The sequence below is a fragment of the Marmota marmota genome, unplaced genomic scaffold (assembly GCF_001458135.2).
Source record: "Marmota marmota marmota unplaced genomic scaffold, marMar, whole genome shotgun sequence".
Taxonomy (NCBI): Eukaryota; Metazoa; Chordata; class Mammalia; order Rodentia; family Sciuridae; genus Marmota; species Marmota marmota.
In genome coordinates, this window is record NW_025999968.1 from 54874465 (window position 1) to 54893810 (window position 19346).

Genomic DNA, 19346 nt, shown 5'->3' on the forward strand with positions numbered 1-19346 from the left:
TTTCCTGGCCGCCATTCTCTACCCAGACCTTCTCCCCTCCTGCAGGGTCTTGTCCCCCTCCTGTGTGAATAGCAGGGTGCTGAGCAGGTTTGGAAAGGACCTTTCAGGGCTGAGCAGTGCCCCAGTAAGTGCGGCCGAATGAATGAAGGAGTGAATGGAGGACGGCCCTTCTGTGGCCTAGGCTTGTGGCCTAGGTTGCTCCAGGATGTGCTGGGTGCAGGGTGCACTCTCCTCTGTGCTTATAAAAAGGGGCCAGGAAAGTCCCTCCTATTCCTCAGAGCTCTGCCCACGAGGCCCCAGGGCCTTTCCCAGCAGCAGGGGAGGGCACCTGATTCTCCCTCTCCCTCCTGTCATAAATGCCAACTGAAGTTCTAGACTGGCCGAAAGAAGAGCCTGGCCGAGGGCCTTGCAGGGACGGCCGACAGGCCCTGGCTGGCACCGGGGCCTGACTAGCCAGAAAGCCAGAGTTACGAGTTGTTTTTATAGACTATTAGCCCTGCCTCCCACGTCCAGAGGAAGGGCTTTCAGGCTGTTTGGGGGATGACAGTTCCACTCAGGCCTCAGGCAGCCTTTTTTCCACGGCTGTCTGCGGAGGCCTGGGGGAGGGCGACAGAAAAGGCCACGGGAATCTCAGCTACCACTCCCCTGACAGGCCAGTGGCTACATGCCTGGACTCCACAGCAGGGTGAGGAGAACGGTCCCACCGTCTGCCAGTGATGCTGGGAGGGAAAGTTCTGTCTTCCAAGACACAAGTGCCCCTATTCTCCCTGGTAACCACATCTGAGTCACTTATGGAACTGAAGGGGGAGAAGACCTGGTGACTTCCCTAGCAAAACTCAGCGATTGATTCTCCCTTCAAATCCTTTTCAGATCTGAAAGCTGCAGACCTTGCCCCTGGCCCATTGTTACCCTGGGACTCGGCCCAAGGAGGCTGGCCTTGGGGGACCAGACTCCCCACGCCCTCTGCTACCTCGGCAGTAGAGAACCCTTTGCCTTTTGACAAATGTTTTGAACTTTCCTGTCAGCTCCCTGCACAGTCACTCTTCTGTGTGACCACGCTGGTGTGTCAACACAGAATCAGCTCTGGAGAGCTCTATAAAGGGCCGCAGACCTCACTGTCTTTTCCCAGCCTGAGGGGGCCCCGCCCCACTCTCTTCCATCTCTTCCCCACCCCCAATTTTTTATTTTCATTTTTTTTTAAAAGCCACTTCTGCTTCCTTCGTTTTTTTGCAGCTGCAGCGAGAGATATAGTAAAGCTACTGTATAGGATTTTGAAAGGAGGGCCGCTGAGAGCTTTCCAAGCTCCATACAAGCCGGTTATTCTCTGGCTTGTTTTCTTTGGCTTCAGGTTAGCAGCACAGAATGAGTCAAACAGTATTAACTTTCAATAGGGAAGTGGTGTGGTCAACCAGAGCTGTTTGCGGCTAGATTGTGAAGATAGGTAGGGCAGGTAATGAAGAACAGCCCATAATACTGCTCAGAGAAGGAGGGAGGCAGCCTCGTCAGAAACACTCAAACAATTAAGTCAACAGAACTCACACCATCTTTTCAGTTGGCTGAGGAATTCACACTACGGTCTGTGGCTGGGACAATTGAACACTTTGTAGGTTTAAGGATGTCTTTTTTTTTTTTTCCTTTTAATGTTGCCAAAGTCATGAGAAATCTAGTTAGGAAGATTTCCCCTACGTTGGCATGTCACTCTTCCTGGACCTTTGTTCATCTCTTCCTCAGCTTGGGGTGTACACTGATGGACTCTCCCTCCCTCCCAACACCTGCCCCAGCCCCAGTCATCATCTCACTCTCCCAATGTGGTGCTCTGATCACAGTGGGTCACAGCTCTCCTTCTGGAAGGTAGAAGATGATGCTTTGAAGGCAATTGCTCTCACAGACATCAAAACATACTTTTAGGAAATGAAAAGAACCTTGAAAATCGCTAAATCCCTCTTCCTCTCCTGCAGATGAGGAAACGGAGTTTCTGAGAGGAGATGGGACCCGCTGAGCTTCCTGGAGGAGGCGGGGCCAGAGTCCAGGACTGGGCTCTCTTGGGCAGCTCCCTTGCCAGGGCTCAGGATTCCTTTTAGAGCTCAACTCCAAGAACAACCCAACCCTTAAGACTCAAATTTCTGTAGTTCCCAGTTCTTTCTCCCTGCACGAGGTACCTATTTATTTTGAGACTGGCTGAGTTACCCAAGGAATAGAATGGGTCTCTCTGATCCTAGGGGTGACTAGCATGTCAGCAAATGAACAGGACAGCAATCTGGCCCGTGGAGCTTTGGAAGAGTCTCACCTCCAAGCAGTTGCAGTTTTTAAAACTGGCACCAAGTCTCAGGGGTGTAGCATTTCACCACCCTGAAAGCTAACCCAGATATCTCCAGAAAGCACCATGTATAAAGAGCCATGGGGGAACTCAAGGGTTAAGGCCCAAGGAGCCAGCAAGTTGCCATGTGGTCTACCCCATTTCCCTTCTGTTCCCAAGTGGCTGTTCCACTCTATTTGAGTGTTTCATAGAAAGTACATGGAATAATAGAGTTGTAAAAAATCATATTTGGTCTTGTCAAAGAACATACATTCAGATAAAACTCAACTCTCAATTGTTGGTCAAGGTTCCTTCCTCCGTTTCTCACATTTTTAAAGAGTATATAGATGTAGGCAGGCCAAGGAAATTAAAAGATATTCTAATGAAAAAAGGTAAAATTTCTGAAAACTATGGATTCATAGTGATGGACGATCTATATTTCCCTATTTTTTCTCTATAATTTTCTTCTCATCAGTCCTGAAAGATACAAGATGATATCTATCTTCGAGAAACTAATAATTATCATATTTAAGATCCCTAAAATTTCTGTGTAAAACATGCAGAATGGTAATAGTAGCTTTGTATTACTATTTTCTAGTACATTGCTATTACCTAGCTGAAAGATTATTTAAACCACACTTTGACATAATCTATCTCAATTTCTGCAAAACAATCTATGCAGTGGGCAGAGTTCATATCATTATTTTATCTTATAGACACACACACACACATACACACATACACGCACACGCACACACGCACACACACACACTCCAGAAGCTTAATTGAGGGATAACAGGAATCAGCTAGATGCTAGGACCTTGGCAACAACATGGGTGCTTACTGTTCAGTTAAGAAATGCAGTTGGGCCAGGTGATGCATGCCTATAATCCAAATGACCCGGGAGGCTGACCTGGGCAACTTAGTGAGACCCTGTCTCAATTAAAATATAAAGAACTGAGGGTATGGCTCAGTCGTAGAGCATCCCTGGGTTCAATCCCCCATACAGGGGGGGAAAAAGGAGCTACAATTTGATTAAACTTTTCATGTTTGGAAAAAGATCATGTCTCCTTCTCTGAAGCAGAACAATAGGTTACCCCAGTTGTGCTTCAATAACAAGGAATGAATTTGTTAAAGTAGGTCCAGTTTTCAGTATTTGGAGTTTCCAATAGGTAGAGTGAAAGGAAAGAGAGAGAGGAGAGAGAGAGAGAGAGAGAGAGAGAGAGAGAGAGAGAGAGAGAAAACCCTTATTATACTATGTCCCAAGGGCCCAATTTGTGGGGATTCTTTTTCTCTTTTAAATAACTTGGCAATGGCAAAACTTTGACCCCTACTTGGGCAGGATTCCACTGGATTCCCTGGTAAGGGCTGTGGGACCAGGGAAAAGGAGCTGCCTATGTCCCTGGCATGTGCTTGAATGATGATAATTAATATTTAAGGGGCACGTCTGTGCCTAGCACATAGGTATTACTTCATCTTCAGTCAATCTGCACAAGAATCCCCAGATAGGAATCCCATCTTCCTGGGTTCACATTTGCAGAGCTGACTTGGGGAGGTCAGTCTGGTTATGATGGAGAGGTGGTCCTCAGCTGCTGCAGGTCCAGGTGGCCCCTCAGTTTCTTAGTTAGTCCTCACATTCCCTCAGGGCAGATATCAGGAAGCCCATTCTACAGATGAAGAAACTGAGATGTGCAGCCCGTAAGCAGCAGGGATCAGACCTGAGAGCTAGGTTGTCAGGTTCTGATCTCCTCTCTCTGAAGCTCCCTGGGGTTCCCCTCTGAGGTGCTGAGCTAGGCCTGCAAGTCAGGCCAGGCAAGAGTGAAAGATGTTGCTCCTTAGTTCTTAAAAAGGAGTGAATTAGAAATACCATAAAACCACTCAAAGGTAAGAAAAAATAAGATGCCAGGAACAAATCCAAAAAGGGCCATAAATTTATACAGTACTTAAGAACTGACTGACTTCAAATGTTTACTTTTTATCTCAAATGACCAGAAGATGACTTATAAGCCATGGTGAACAAAAACAAAAGCAAAAATCAGGAAAGCACATAAAATATCCAATGTTTGCCAGTTCAGTATAGGAAAGTACGCGGAAAGATTTCAATAACAGCAAGAGCTTTAGTCAATACTTGCTTTAATGGAACCTGAGTGTACGTAAGTCATGGAAGCACCAAATTAATGCATTGCCATTAACTGGCTTTATAGGGGTCTAGGGAGTTGCAGATTAATTCCACTGTGTTGCTTTAAAAAAGGCAAACAGAAAAGAATAATGCTTCGGGTACTGAAGTCCTTTCCCTTCTTTTTTTTCCCTCTCCCCCCACCCCTTCTATCTTGGCTTTTACCTTTGGAAGTAAATCTGGAATATTTGCTATAGACTGGAGTGAACATTCCCAGTGATGCCGCATAGCTGATGTGTAGAACTTGATCAAAATCATACTATGAAAAAGGCATTTCCTGTCCCACTAGATGTGTGTTGCCGTGTGACTGACAAGCCAGCTTAGCACACACGAGCAGGTGACACCTGATGATTCCCTTCCCTGATGCAACATTTCAAACTTTCACAGCCAAAAGCAAACCTCCTGAAAGAATGGTTTTTGTTTGTTTGGTACTATTTATTTGAACCCAGGGGCACTTAACCACTGGTTTACAACCCCAGCCCTTTTTGAGACAGGGTCTCACTAAGTTGCTTTTGGGCCTCTCTAAGCTGCTGAGACTGGCTTTAAACTTGAAATCCTCCTGCCCTCAGCCTCCCAAGTCACTGGGATTATAGGTGTGCACCACTGAGTCCCGCCAAAGAATTTTTTTTATAGGAAACACATAGAAAGAACAGGGGAACTCAAAAATTGCAAATTAGCTCAGATGAACTTAAACACAGATAAGGATGTAGGTTCACCTTATTTAAGTAAAGCTTCTGGAGTGTGTGTGTGTGTGTGTGCGCGCGTGCACACGCGCATGGACAGTAATGGTAGAGCTCTAAAGAGACCCAGTGGATCAACTCCTTACTAAGGTCTTTCATAGCTAGCTGGCTTATAAGAAAAAATACAAGCCTTGGGGAAAACTTTAAAATATTTTCAAAATGGAAAATGCAAAGTGTCTAGGGGATGAACCAAATTCAAAAATCCATCCAAAAGCAGAGAAGCAGACACATATGCTATGAAGCTGTGACTGCCAATCACAATCCATCAGCAAGCTGTGGGTCCACCCACCTCTACACAGTAAAGGAGCCTGCCCACCCCTGGAGGGATGGGACCCAGAGGTCACAGGCAGCAGACACAGCTGCTGTGCATGAAAGGAAGGGGCTGCAGCATGTGCATTGCTTTAGGAACCCAAAGGGTGGCTAACCGTGTTTCTATGCCTGCACAGCTTAGCCGTGTGTGGCTGGAGGTCTCAGGCACGGTGGGAAGACGCGCTGCACTGGCCTAGCACAGTTGCCCCTCCGTGTCTGTGAGTGCGGCATCTGTGGATTCAACCAATTTGGATTGAAAATATTTGGGGGGCGGGGAATCACATCTGTATTGAACATGTGCAGACTTTTTTTCCTTCTCATTATTCCCTAAGCAATACAGCATCACATCTATTTAGATAGCACTGACATTGTTAAGGCGCTATAATAATCTGGATATAAATGGAGCAGACCAGGAGAGTGTAAGAAGGTTCTTACACTTTACACTCTAGTATGTGTTATATGCACATACTAGGCCATTTATATAAGGAACTCCAGCATCCTCGGATTTCGGCATCTGGATGGGTTCTGGAATCCATCCTGAGGTCACCAGGGGAGGACCTCCCTAAGAACCCTGCCTTTGCATGCAGCAGTGAGGAAGGAAGGCTTCTCCAGCAGGATCATATGCATATGGAAAAGGATTCACATGTTTGATTTCAAATACCCACTTTTGATGCTACTCAGACATGATTTTTCCCCTGAATTCTTCACAAAGTGCCACATCTGGGGGCAAGTCTATTTTACCCATTAGGGACTTAGAAATAGTACCCAGAGAGTTTCAAGGGCCCATATATACACAAGAAAAGAAATCTTACTGGGTCTAAATACAAAACAAAAAATAAAACAAAAAAAATAAGATTTATAAATGTTTAATTAAATGTTAAAAAATACAACATTGTAGCAACTTCACACATTTTTAAATCTAGGATTCATAGATCTTTTTTTGTTTAGAGTTTTCTCATTTCCAAAAGGATTCTAAGACTAAACATAAACAACAGCTGACCTCTTCTGAACACTTATGGTGTGCCAGATAGGGCTGTAGGCAGCCCACAGAGGCTGTGGCCTTGAGCTTCTCAGCCTCAAGACATTATGGCCACCGTCACTGTTGTACAAAGGCTCGGTTGGACCAGATCTCACCCGGAGCTGGCCCCCCAGAGTCAGCAAGTGAGAACACGGGAATCTCAACCCTTGGTCATAATCCCTTGTTGGTGGAGAAATCAGGGCCACAGGAAATTAAATGAATGACTCTTGCCAGAAAATTTCAAAAACAAATCACAAAGCCCTTTCAAAAATGTACAGCAAAAAGTGATACCTGAGGTACGGAGTGGGTGTGTTGGGGTTTGCCTGATGTGACGCAGGTTGACACTGCTCAGGGAAGAGGGCTTAGAGGCTGTGCCCTGAAAGGGGCCCAGTTTGTGGGAATCCATGACTATTTTGTTGACAATATTTTGTTACCCCTTTTGAGAACTAATTTAGAGATTATCTCGTCCCATTGCCTGGTTTGACCAAAGAGGAAAAAGAGGACTAAAGTACTTAAGATAATTGCCTAAGTTCACACCCACAGGTCTGGTGGCGCCATGTGAAAACCCAGGTCCCCGGGGTTCAGCATCCAGAAATATTTTTAAGCATTTTAAGATTAAGGAACGGAAGCCTAAACGTAGACAGGATTTTTTTTTCTTTTTCTTTTAACACATCATAATAAATTCTAACATGGACTGCAATGTTAGTTTAGATCTCAACTTCCCTGGTCTGCCATTCAAAGTATGATATAGTTTTACCATGATCAGGTGGAAAGAATGGAAAGTGGTATCACAGGAATGGTTCACGTTTCATTTCACATCTTCTTTCTCCTCTCTCTGCCTGCACTATAGACTGAGAGGGCACCTAGAGCATTTCTTTGGGTTCTTCCTGGGACCTGGAAGGAATTGTTTTTCTTCCTTCTCATAATAATACAAATGTCACCTAAAATAATCTTGGTGGCTTCTGTATAAGATGAGTGGTCCCCAAACTACTGGGGGCAGAAACAGATTCCCTTCAGGGTCTTCTCACAGATCCATTTGCCCCTGGGGTCCTTTCAGACCTCCACAGGAATCAAACTCTTTTTTGGTCCAATTTGATACCACCAAAAGAATGAACAGGAAGAGATCCTAAAATTCGTGGGAAACACTTAGGCATGATTATTATTAATGTCTTGAAAACTGCTTTTGCTGAGCCTTCAGGTAGTTGGGGAGCTAGCACAGTAGAAACTAAAGTACCAGGGCAAGGTCCCCCAGAAATCTTTCAGAGTGGGTGGAGGGAGGGGAGCAGGCCCAGCTGGTTCCTCCTCAGGGACCCTCCGTCCTTCTCCTACTTCATATTTAGGAGACAGGGATGAAGAAGTATTTCCTTTTTCCTTGGTGGATCAAGATCTCATCTAGAAAGAACTGATGTCCAAATCTGATTGAAGAAGGAGTGAGCAGACCCCCGTTCACACCCAGGAGACTCCTGGTGAGCGGTGCAGGTGTGAATCCTGAGATGGCAGGATGAACCCGCCGGACACTTTGATAACCAGCTGGAAGCAGAGAGCGGACGGGCTCTCTGTGCTGGCAGGACGGTGTGCACACGCGTGCCTTCCACCAAGCCCTGCGCTAAAGGGAGAAGGCGGCCCTGCTGGTCATGTGCCTTGCCTTCTTCTTTCCAGGGTGCCCACCGCAGGGTCCATGCTATGTGCTGCTCTGGGTTAGGTCCCCACTAATGCGCGTCCCCAAGCAGAGCTAGGTGACATGCAGCATCAACCAGCACATGTGACCACGGTGGCAGCGTCTGTGTGTTAGGGGCTCCTCTGGGGTGCATGTCACTCCAGCCCCACCTGGAAGAAGACACCAATTCCTTCCTCACAAAGTAAAAACTGCAAAGTGGCAGGGTTCTATATCCGTGAAGAAAACCGTATGTGAACCAGACCTGTATTGGCAGGTCTAATAAAAAAACACAGGAATTACCACACAGTGAAGCTCAAGAAATAATCCGCACAGTCCTTCAGGACGATCAAGGGCATCTGTGGATTCCAGAGTCTGCACTTCTCAGTTTCGTTTCTGGCTTATTAGTTGGACCTCAGCAAGGTCCTCAATTTCTTTCTGTTTTAATTTCCTTATCTATTCTTCCAAAGATTCCACACATCGATATGCATGGAGTACTCTGAACAGTGTTGGGCAAATAATTAACACTGTCTAATATTAGCTGTTATTGTAACTGATTTTATTTTTGAGAGAAAATAATACTTGGAAGAAGTACTGTATGTTACCCAATCACGAGAACAGTCCATAAACACACTCGCCCCACAGTTTTCTGCCTGTCTCTAGTGTTTTAAGTCCATAGCCACTTCACAACACACTCGGCATCTCTAAAGATCCTACTTCACGGGCAGGTAGATGCAGAACGACACAGATAATAGGTTTGCCATTTCCTTTTCAAGTCAGAGATTATGTGCACGATATCATCTCAGTAAAGTACCTAAAAACGTCACTGGACAGCACGGGGCTAAGCCCTTGGGTTGACCTATTTTAATGAAAACTCTCTATAACAAAAGATTAATCAGCAAGATGGACACTCTGGAAAGTTCTCCAAAGTTTTAAGGAATGGCTCCGCCTTGCTATCTGTTCGCGTGACTCTCAAGAGCTCCCACAGAGCGCAGTCACTGTGAAGGTCTCCTTTACCCCAGGGTGTAGGTAGCCCCAGAAATGGCCAGTGCTTGCTTCAGTGACCTCTTGAGAGTTTCAATAATGTTTCTCAGTGTTCCAGATGTAACAGATATCTGACCAGACAGGTGACGGCTGCCCAGACCACACCAGGGTGGCCCCCTGCGGACCCCTCGGCGCCCCAACCATTCGCTCTCCTTAACCTCCCCCCAGCGGAATATCTCCTCCATCTCAGGGAACCACACCATGCGTTCAGATTATTTGTGAAATACCTGCAGAGAATGTCCTCTGGCATCTCATCATGAACACAGAGTCACTAACTGCAGACACGGCAGAGAGAGCTGAAGCTTTTCCACTGGATCCCAGAAATAGGAAGACTACAGAAAATTACTCTTCTATATCCTCTTCCTGAAAAACCCTTTTGCTGTATCTTTTGTGCTTAACTTATCTGTCCATACATTAATGAGCCCCCGAGAGTCCCACCCACCCTCGGGAAACTCCTCTTATAAGAACCGGTTAGCTGATGGTGCTTTTTCTCCATAATAAATTCAGTTTTTCAATAATTACTAATTTCTATATTGCTCTGAGATGTGGGGGGAAAAATCCCATGGAATGCGTTGAAAACATGTTTTGGACTTATTCAGTGGCAGACCAGTTACTGTAAAAAAACAAGTCACCACGTGAAATGGAAACCACTTCCAATTTTCTTTGGAATACACCTTGTACTACAGCGTCACCACCGAAAACCATGCGAGGGGAGGGACGCATCTAGTCACCCAGCAGTGTGTCCAACGGATTGACTGCGCGCCCTTCTCCATGCTTTGTCCTTGACTCAGTTACCTGGATGGCAGGTGAGCAAGGGGACCCTTCCCTTGGGACTTTTGCACAAACCCTGCAAACTGAAGGCTCTGAGGCTACCTTTCTAGACAACCTCAGGTCCAGGACCAATTGAAAATTCATATTAGCCACTTGCTCAGTTCAAGGGTGAGGATGCCAGGATCAGGGGCGTTCCTAAGAGATGATATGCGAACCAGATGCAGTGGCACATGCCTGTATCCCGTTGGCCCGGGAGGCTGAAGCAAGAGGGATCATGAGTTCAAAGCCAGCCTCAGCAAAAGCTAGGTGCTAAGCAACTCAGTGAGACCCTGTATCTAAATAAAATACAAAATAGGGCTGGGGATGTGGCTCAGTGGTTGGGGTGCTCCGAATTCAATCCCTAGTACCACCATCCCCCCTGCAAAAAAAAAAAAAAAAAAGAGAGAGAGAGAAAGATGATGTCTGAGACTGTCCTGGGTATGGGGAATGAACCCGAGGACTGATGGCTAAGAGTCCAAGGTTAGTGTCAGGGCTCCTGTTCTAATTCTGACTCAGCACCATTTCTTTTAGGCTGAGGTTGATCACAGCATTTCTCTGGGGCTGCATGCCCTTAGCTTTGAGTGTTTATCTTGGTGGCTCCCTAACATCCCTTCTAGCTCCCAGAGTCTGTGATTTCGAGGAACAAGAGAACTCTGCAACACTATTCAACCTGGTGCATGATGGCAAGGCTGTTCTGCTAGAATGGCACAGAATTCACACTCATCCTGGAGGAGATGGAGTGGTCTTAGTAATCCAGAGACCTGACACCAACTCAGGCTCCAAGGCTCACACAGGGTCCTCCCTGCCCATTACATTCAATGCACTGTGAGTGGAACTCCATCCAAGAAGCAGCCCCCTCCCTGAATCAAGATGTTCAACCAGGAAGCACAAGAGGCTCATGAGAACCAGCAGACAGCCAGCCGGCTCTGGCTCCACAGGGCACAGAGAAAAGTCAGTGTCTCCCAAGTTGCCCTGGGAGTCTGTTTGCATTTGGCTTTTTTAATAGAACTCTCGTGTGAAATCTGAGCCTGTCTACCTGGGGCTAAAACATCTCTTTATATCTTACTTATCCTTATTTCCACCCATTTAATTTTTCTCTAGACCCCAAATTCCATTTGGCAGGAAAGACTGTGCACAAATTGGTGCCTCTCTGGAGCAGATCTCTTCTGCCTGTTCAAACGGCCCTTCTCCTACACTGTCCTTAAGTTATAAAACAGCAGGGGCTGTGTAAACTGTAATGCAGGCGGCCCGTTACAATACGGAGATGTATTTTTCCCTTCTGACTGCCAATTCTTAAAAGTCGGAGCAGCCACTCTCTGTTTGCTGAAGTTGAACGACTTCATCAGGTCTTTGCAGGAAATGTAACAGGAAATGCTGGCAGTGGGGTAAAACCAGCCTTTTTATGCATGAGAGAGTAACAGGCGTAGAGGGCACATCAGGGGTTCCCGGTGCGAGTGCCTAGACCAGGCCAGCATCACCGGTTCCCAGCCCCTGAATGACCTTCCTGAGTCTGCTCACCGCAGTTTCCTCCAGCCCCACTCCTTGCCCGCTGCAGGCCTGCTTCCTCTGTGGTCCTCTGTGGACAGCCTGGCCCTTTGGTGTTGTCACATGTAATGCAGGGTCCCTATTGGTCTTCAGCTAGCCACTCCTACTCTGGAAACCCGGGACGTGCCACAGTGGTTCCTGGGTTGTGTGACAACTATATGGTCCCCCAACTTTGGTCTGCTGTTTACATACACAGTGGAATCAGGGGTGTTGTCAGCCCTAGGGTTCCCCGAGTCTGGGCAAGGCCAGGCAGACTCTATGGGCTTCAAGAGAAAGGCCAAGAGACCCTCCAGGGAAAACAGAGGTCAGAAGTGGAGGGGAGGGGACCTGTGCTGGAGCCGGGGGCCGTCCCTGGGGGCTGGGCTCTCTGCAGGCTCCACCACTCAGGACAGGGGAAGGAGGGGGTAGGCAGGGGAATGGTCTAACGGGGCATGGGGTGTGGCCAGGACTGCAGGGAAGGCCACCACACTGCGGTGGTCCCCCCAGGGGGCTGTGAAGGGCTAGAGCAGAGAAGCCCCTCTGGGGTCCCTTGTATTTCCCAAGCCCTTTCTCTGCACCAGGCACATCATTTCATGTGCTCTGACAAAGGCACGCTCACTCTCCTCCCCATTTTGCAGATGAGGAAACAGGTTCAGAGAGGCTCTGAGACCTGCCTAAGGCAGAAGCACTTCACCCTGGAGCCCAGACTCTCAACCATTCTGCCCACCCCCCGGCCTCCTGCATCGCAGCCTCTGGGGACAGGAGGCAGTCCCACTTCTCAATATCCCCAACTCTGAGAAGAGGGTATTAATGTCACGCCAGGGACCTGGTATGGCTTGGGACATGCAGGGGCTGAGCCAGGGCTCCAGCCGGCCCACAGACACAGACCCATGGCCTAGTCTTAGGTCCTGGGGCAGGGTGTGGCTCGGGAAGAGAGTGTTACTCTGTGTTTACTCAAAGATAGTCATTAAGTCACTGTGAAGAAATCTTTTCTGCAGACTAAACAACCCCACTCCTTTTTTAAAAGCTTTCCTCACAGGAGCTATTTTTTGGTACCATCTTCTATATTTACTGGTTTCCCCCAGGCACTCCTCTACCCTCCTATTCTCTATTTTAAACAATCCTGTAGTGGGATTTTCATCTATGCCAGAAAAAAGAAGAGGCTCATTTTCAGAGTTTTCATCTTTGGCTTTAACAAATTAATGAAAACTGGCATGGATGGTGGTCAGTCCCTTTGGTCCACTTTGACCCTCAGGTCTTTTTTTTTTTTTTTTGGTCTACCCTGTACCTGACCAATCTTCTATTCATTGTTTGTTTCTTATAATACTGAACTTCACTTACTGTTGAGGAACTTGTCCTTAGTCTCATTCAGCTCTAAAATGGTTCCAACGTGCACTTGAGTCAGCTAAATTTCCTTTTGACCTCTAAAAGCATGATTCAAAAACAGCCCAGTGCCCAGAGACAACATCAGAAGTGAATGTGTTGACCATGAAATTCCTTCTCTCTGCAGGGCCCTGACATCTCCCTGGGTGGGGGGGAGACTGAAGCCACAGACTGTGAGACACAGTGGGTTCCTGAATGCACCAGGCCAGAGAGTGTACCGACCCCAAGGGGGCCCACTTACTTCGGGGTTCTCGGGGTCCATCCACTGTGATTTTGATGGCTCTGTGGTAGGTGGCTACTTGCGGTGGGTTTGTGAACACGGTGATGGTCAGAGTGAAGCTCTTCCCTGTTGGGACACAAAACAGAATGAAAAGAATGAGGGGGTGGCCCGAATACGTCTGTGGGGTAACTGATGATTCATTAATGCTCTCCAGCTCTCGAGGGGAGAGGCGGGCGCTTCAGGCCAGGCTAGGGTCCCCAGGCGGGTCTGCTTTGCTGTGTCTGGGATGCACACCTCTGGCATCGGTCCAGGTGCAGCTACAGGACTTTCCGTTGCTCACCAGCCAGCAAACAGGCTCCAGGGTGAGGCTCCAGGGATCACAGGGTCAGACTGGCAGCTCTCCGTCCCTGTCCCTCATCTCCACCCATCGCTCGCCCCAATTATTTATAAAATCAGGGCGAAGAGGAACAGAAGGAACTGCATCTTTCCCTCTTTTTGCACATCTCAGGATTAGAAAAGACAGAATTTCTAAATCTGAGGATATGCTCAGTTAGAATTACTCGGTCTTTTTAGATATTAATTGCTGGTTGGCTTTAGATATTATTTGTAAATACCCAAAGTTATCAGGGACACTCATGGGATTGTCTAGAATGAAATTCATGGCCAGCAAATGAGCTTAAGGATACGTAACCGACAGACCAAGGAGCAGTAAGCACTAGCTTAGATACACAGGTGGACAGCCTTGCACACGCTTTACCTGCGCTTAGGAAAGGTGAGCGCACCTTCACTGCCTGTGTTTAAACACAGTTCTTCCCGGACAAGTGACGTGGGGGATGGATTCTGGGTGTGAACTCTGCTGGACCTATGGCAAGTCCTCAGGCCTACACAGCTTTGGGCCTCAGTGTGCTTGCCTGGAAGGTGGGTACACAAAACTTCTACCTTCTAGGGTTCCAGGGAGGACGAAGGAGCTCATGTCAGCCAAACCATGAAAACAGAGACCGTTACAGGCGTTCAGAGGTGTGTGTGTGTGTTTTGTGTGTCTTCTCTGTTGCTCAGAGTCTAACATTTGAACCCATATCTAAGTGCAGTTCTTTAATTAGCACAATTTCTCTTAATCGTGCAGCAGAAACAGGACCCAAAATAAATGAAAGGAAAACAAGCCATGCCCATCCCCCAAGTCATGCATCATTTTAAAACTCAGCTCATCTTCCTCCCTGACGTTAGGAAGTGGGGATATTTCCAGTTGTCACGCTTGTTTCCATAGAAGGGGAGGCCACGGAAAACTGCTCCAGGGCCACCGCGAGCCAGGGACCCCTCAGGAGGCGCCTCCACCTAACGTTCCCCAAGGACATGGATCCACCTCCTGACCCCGCACGTGAGGTGGGAGGATGGCGCCTGTTTTGCCTCAAAAGACCCTGTGGACCACCGCAAGGTGGCCAGGAGACGCTGTCCCCCCCGGCCCCAGCTGCTTCTCCTTTGGGAGAGTCCTGTCGAGCTTTAGAGCCTCGCCACCATCAGACAGATGTGACGGGTGACACTCCAGATGGTGTCCCGCCTTGGCATCCAGCAGCTCTGGAGGAACAGAGGGCAGAGGCTCTGGTGGGCCGGCCAGGAGGCGCAGGACGGGGGTGGCACGGAGGCCCCTCGCTCGGTCGCTGCTGGCTGAGAAGACGTCAGGGGGCAGCAGCGGCACCCCCACGACCCCCTACTGGGGAAGACTCTTCCTCCAGGCCCCATGGTCAGTCTGTCCCTCCTCATCAAGAACCCATGAAGGTCACAACTATATCATCAAGATGCACTCTCAGAGCCAGCTTCTAGAATCTTCCCCATTGTAGGGCCTGAGGGGTCTCTGTCACCCTGCCACATGCCCAACCACTCAGGAGTGGCTGCTTGAGACCCCCTGCCTTTGGAGACCGCTGGCACTGGCTGCCAGCACTCCAGGTGGCCTCCCCTGCGGAGGGCAGTGTGCTCTGCGGTGTTTCGACAGCTTATAAGCCCTCTCCCCTTCCTTTACCCAGGGCCTGGCTCCTCGAGGACAGGGACCACGCACGCTGTGTACCCGGCAGGCGCCACTCCAAGAGAACTGGGAAAGGGGGGTGTGGGAGGGGCTGCCAGGGAGAGGGATGGGGCACCAGCAATGGCAGTGACACTTCCCAGTCCTGAGAAGGCCTCGGGTGCTGGAGGGAGACGGGGCAGTCGGCTCCCCCCGGGAGGCCGGGCGCCTGCCCAGCCCATCCCAGCTCCCCAGATCTCAGCTCCCCGACCTGCTGAGCCAGGAGGCTGGGGGGCGCCATGTGACATGCAGATGTCACACTCGCCAATCGCCACCCAGAGGCCCCAGACACCACGACTGCTTCCTCTGTCACCGATGGCGCTGGCACTTCACAGGCTTCCTAAAAACGCCGAGTCCATTCCCCAGGGCTGCCATGATGAGCTGCCACAAACGGGTGGCTTAAAACCACCTGTGCGTATGGCCCACAGCTCTGGGGGCCCGTGGAAAGCCACAGCGTGGGCAGGGCCGCGCACCCCTCCAAGGCGCTGGGGGACCTTCCTGCCTCCTCCTGGCTGCTGGTGGCTGCCAGCGCTGCTCGGCAATCCCTGCTCCCCTTCACGTGGCTGTGGCCCATCTCCCTCTCCTGGTCAGGACGGCAGTCATGGACTTGGGGCCTGCCCAGGCCAGCACACCTCACCTGAACTGGATGACGCCTGTGAAGTCACTGTTTCTAAATGAGACTATTTTGAGATTGCAGGCAGATGTGAATTTTTAGGGACGCTGTTCAACACAGCAGCAACTGTCCTAAGGGTTCGTTTCACCCTCTGCACAGTCTTGCTCCTACCCTGGTCCTCCCATGGCTGTCCTATCCACGATTTCCTAAATGACATCAAAGAACGTGCTCATCACATTGGCATTTTTAGGTCTGTGTAGAGCTTACGACTTTTCAACACTCGCCCATAAAGCATTTTATTTGGTATTCACAATAACCTCGTGAAATAAACAAGATAGACTTTACTACCTTTAATTAACAGATAGCCAAGCTAAGACTCAGAGAAGTTAGGTAATTTTCTCAAATTCACACAGCTCCTACATAGAGCAGAGTCCTCAAGATTTACTCTCACTGTTCTTTGTGTTATTGTTGCCGTTGTCATAAATCTCCAACTGCAAACCAGGACAAGGAATCCAAACTCATGGTACTCTACCGCTGTTCCAAAAATGGAGGATTGTTCCTGTGACTAATGTACATAAACTGTCCTGTGAACCTGGAAGACTGTGAACCTGGGTTAGGGTTGAAAAGCAGGTTCTCTGGGGCTGCATTTGGGCTTCCAGCTGCTGAGCCCTTCTGAGGAGCCCTGGGTAGCCGTGGACCAGCCTCCCGAGGAGGGAAATTCAACCAAAGTGGGGGTCTGCCAAATCACTGCTCGTCCTCCTAAGTCTCACATTCTGTGCCGCCATCCTAAGTGCAGTCACAGGGAGTCCGTCCAGCAAGGCTGCCGCGTGGATCCTCTCTGCGAGGGGTCTGGTCCACCCAGCAGGTGACCTGTAGTCCTCGGCACCACGGCCTCTGTCTGCAGCTGAGTAGGTACGAGGACATCTGCTCATTATCTCGCAGACGGGGTGACTGTCTTCTCACAGGCGACTGGTGTTTCTCTGGGGTGAAAGCCCTGCCTTCCTCTTCCTGTGTCTTCCTGGGGCCAGACCCGGCATGCCCTTGACAATGGGCTCCAGGTAGCCACTGGGCATGGCTGCCCGAAGCCCGCGCTCCGCCCACCGGCCCCCGGCTGCCGAGATGCAGCCCTTCTTGGCCAGCACCTGCAGAAGTGGGCGCTGCCCCCCCGGAGCACACCTGTCATTAGCCAAATTCCCTCATTAAAGCGACCTGCGGGCCTGGTATTTCAAGTGCGTGGGTGTGGGCAGCGAGAGACTCTCAAGTGTTTTTCTCAGCAAGTTGCAGCCAGAATAGCAAGAAGTCTAAGGGCGGCAGAGGCCAGGCTGGCTGCAAAACAACACCCCGATCGCTGGGCAGGGTGGGGGGCTGAGGGCCAGGCTGCCCCAGGGAGAGCCCACGTCCTTACTCACCACCTAGCAGGGCCCCGGTCCCCAGCTCCCAGGCCTCGAGACCAGCCAGAGGCTTTGGCTCCAGGGCTGCCCCACGGATGCTGCTGAAAGGGGGAGCCCGTGGCTGGAGGGGCAAGCTATGGGAGCCGCAGCGCGGGCACCAAGGAACGGGACACACGGAGACCCTCCTTCTCCTGCTCACAGACGCCTGGCCAAAGCAGCAGCAGCCCTTCTGGCTAGGCGTGCACCAGGAGGACAATAAGAAGCAGCAGGACTGAATGAGAAGGTGCAAAGAAGCGGCAGGGGAGGGTTGTCCTGACTTAAGTGTGGAAGCCCAGAGAGACAATCCCTTGTTTATCCAACCCATGGAGGTAGGAACACAGGGTGACAGCTAATAGTGCAGACTCTCAAGTTGAACCACCTTTGTTCAGAAATGCCACTTGCTAGCTGTGTGGCCTCGGGCCAGTCACCTCACCTCTCTGGGGCCTCAGCTTTGTCATCTGTAAGAGGGAAGACAACTGTCTTTCCATCTCAGCCTCGTTATGCAGGTAAAATGAACACGGATGTGAAAGCAGGGCACCGAGCAAGCTCTCAGAAAACATCAGGAAAATTATTAAAGACATAGCAAATGTTATTTCACAATCCTGGAGCTGGGGGAGCTGGCATGGCGAAGAGCTGGATGAACGGCCGTGCACATCGGATGTGTGCCTGTGTGTCCAGCAGGTGATGGAGCTGCTACCAGGCCCAAGTTCAACTCGAACTTCAAGTTCAAGTTCACTTCTGCCTCACCAGCTGGCATCCTTCATAAGGTGCAACTGTGACTGGCTGGTCCGCTACATAAACAAGCCCGGCCACGGCAACAAGTGTTGTCTCCCTCGACGCCAGTGTGTCCATCCAAATGGCAGGGCAAAATACTAACTGCTTTATTTAGTTGGGAAGAAGGTCACGGGGTGAGCCTTCCTGGACACTTGCTGCCCAGCCGTGCTGTCCAAGGCAGGGCTGCAGGAGGCCCTGGGTCTAGGCTGAATGGTGGTGTCAGTAGCCGACTGTGCACTGAGAGGGCAGGGCTGGACCCCCCAGGTCTGCATGCACCCTGCTTCTCACCATGTCTGAGAAGTGCTCAAACCTCAGAACTGCTGCAAATATGCACTCTGCTCCCCAAAACGTCAAGGTGAGGAGGAAATCAAGGCAAAAACTCCAGGGGTCACTGCAGTGGCCAGTCCCGAGCAGGGGGCAACGTGGATACCTCTGCTGCTGCACAGGCACGCGCACGCACACACCACGCAGGACCCTCCACACCACAGCAGGGGCCAGGCTGTGACTGTCACTCTCCCTGGAGTGAGTCATCTTCTCCCTCCAAGGGCAGTGCTGGGGGCATCTGAAACTAGCCCTGTGTCCTGGAAAGGAAGGCCTCAGGCAAAGGCTCAGTCTTCCCTGAGAGTGGGACCTCACCCTTCAAGAAGCACAATATTAACATTTTTCACACACTTGTGTATCTCTGTAGGAAACCGCTTGTGCCCACAAACTGGAAGCACCCAAGAGAGTGGGAGAGGAGAAATGAAGGGAAAAAATACAGACTTTTTTTTGTTTGTTTTGGTGGGGGGTCCCAGGGATTGAACCCAGCCACAGCCACAGTCCTTTTTGCATTGTATTTAGAGACAGGGTCTCACTGAGCTGCTCAGAGCCTGGCTAAGCTTCTGTGGCTGGCTTTGAACTCAACATCCGCAGAGAGCCAGGGAGGACTCAAAGTCAGCTCTTTGCAAATGTGGGAAATCCCCAAAGATCCTGAAAGGGTGCAGGGGGATTTCTCCTTAGACTAAAGATTACTCCAGGTCTAATTTTGATCACAATTAAGTATTAAAATCAATGCACCGTTAGATTCCAGTGGCAATCTGCATTTTGGAGTATTTCACAACGCACTTTCAATTATTTCTTACTTTTCCATAGGAACAGCCTGACAAAATTCATGCAACCACGTCTCTGCCATTTCCTACCTCACACTATTTCTGACAGTAAAACTACATAACTGATTTATTTGAGAATTTGTGAACAGGAAACAAATCCTTCACTTGTACAAATCTCCTGGTTTCTCAAAATTGAGTTGAATCAGCTGTCAGT

General features: G+C 49.5%; 1 protein-coding gene across 4 annotated transcripts in view; it reads right to left on the minus strand.

Moving 5' to 3' along the window:
• The window catches only part of Runx1 (RUNX family transcription factor 1), a 225902-nt gene that overhangs the window by 50455 nt on the left and 156101 nt on the right, over positions 1-19346 (minus strand). For all 4 annotated transcript variants that reach the window (XM_048803632.1, XM_015478733.2, XM_048803631.1 and 1 more), the window contains one exon: positions 13196-13300. In XM_048803632.1, the coding sequence (XP_048659589.1) occupies positions 13196-13300 (105 nt within the window). The remainder of the gene's footprint in view (positions 1-13195; positions 13301-19346) is intronic.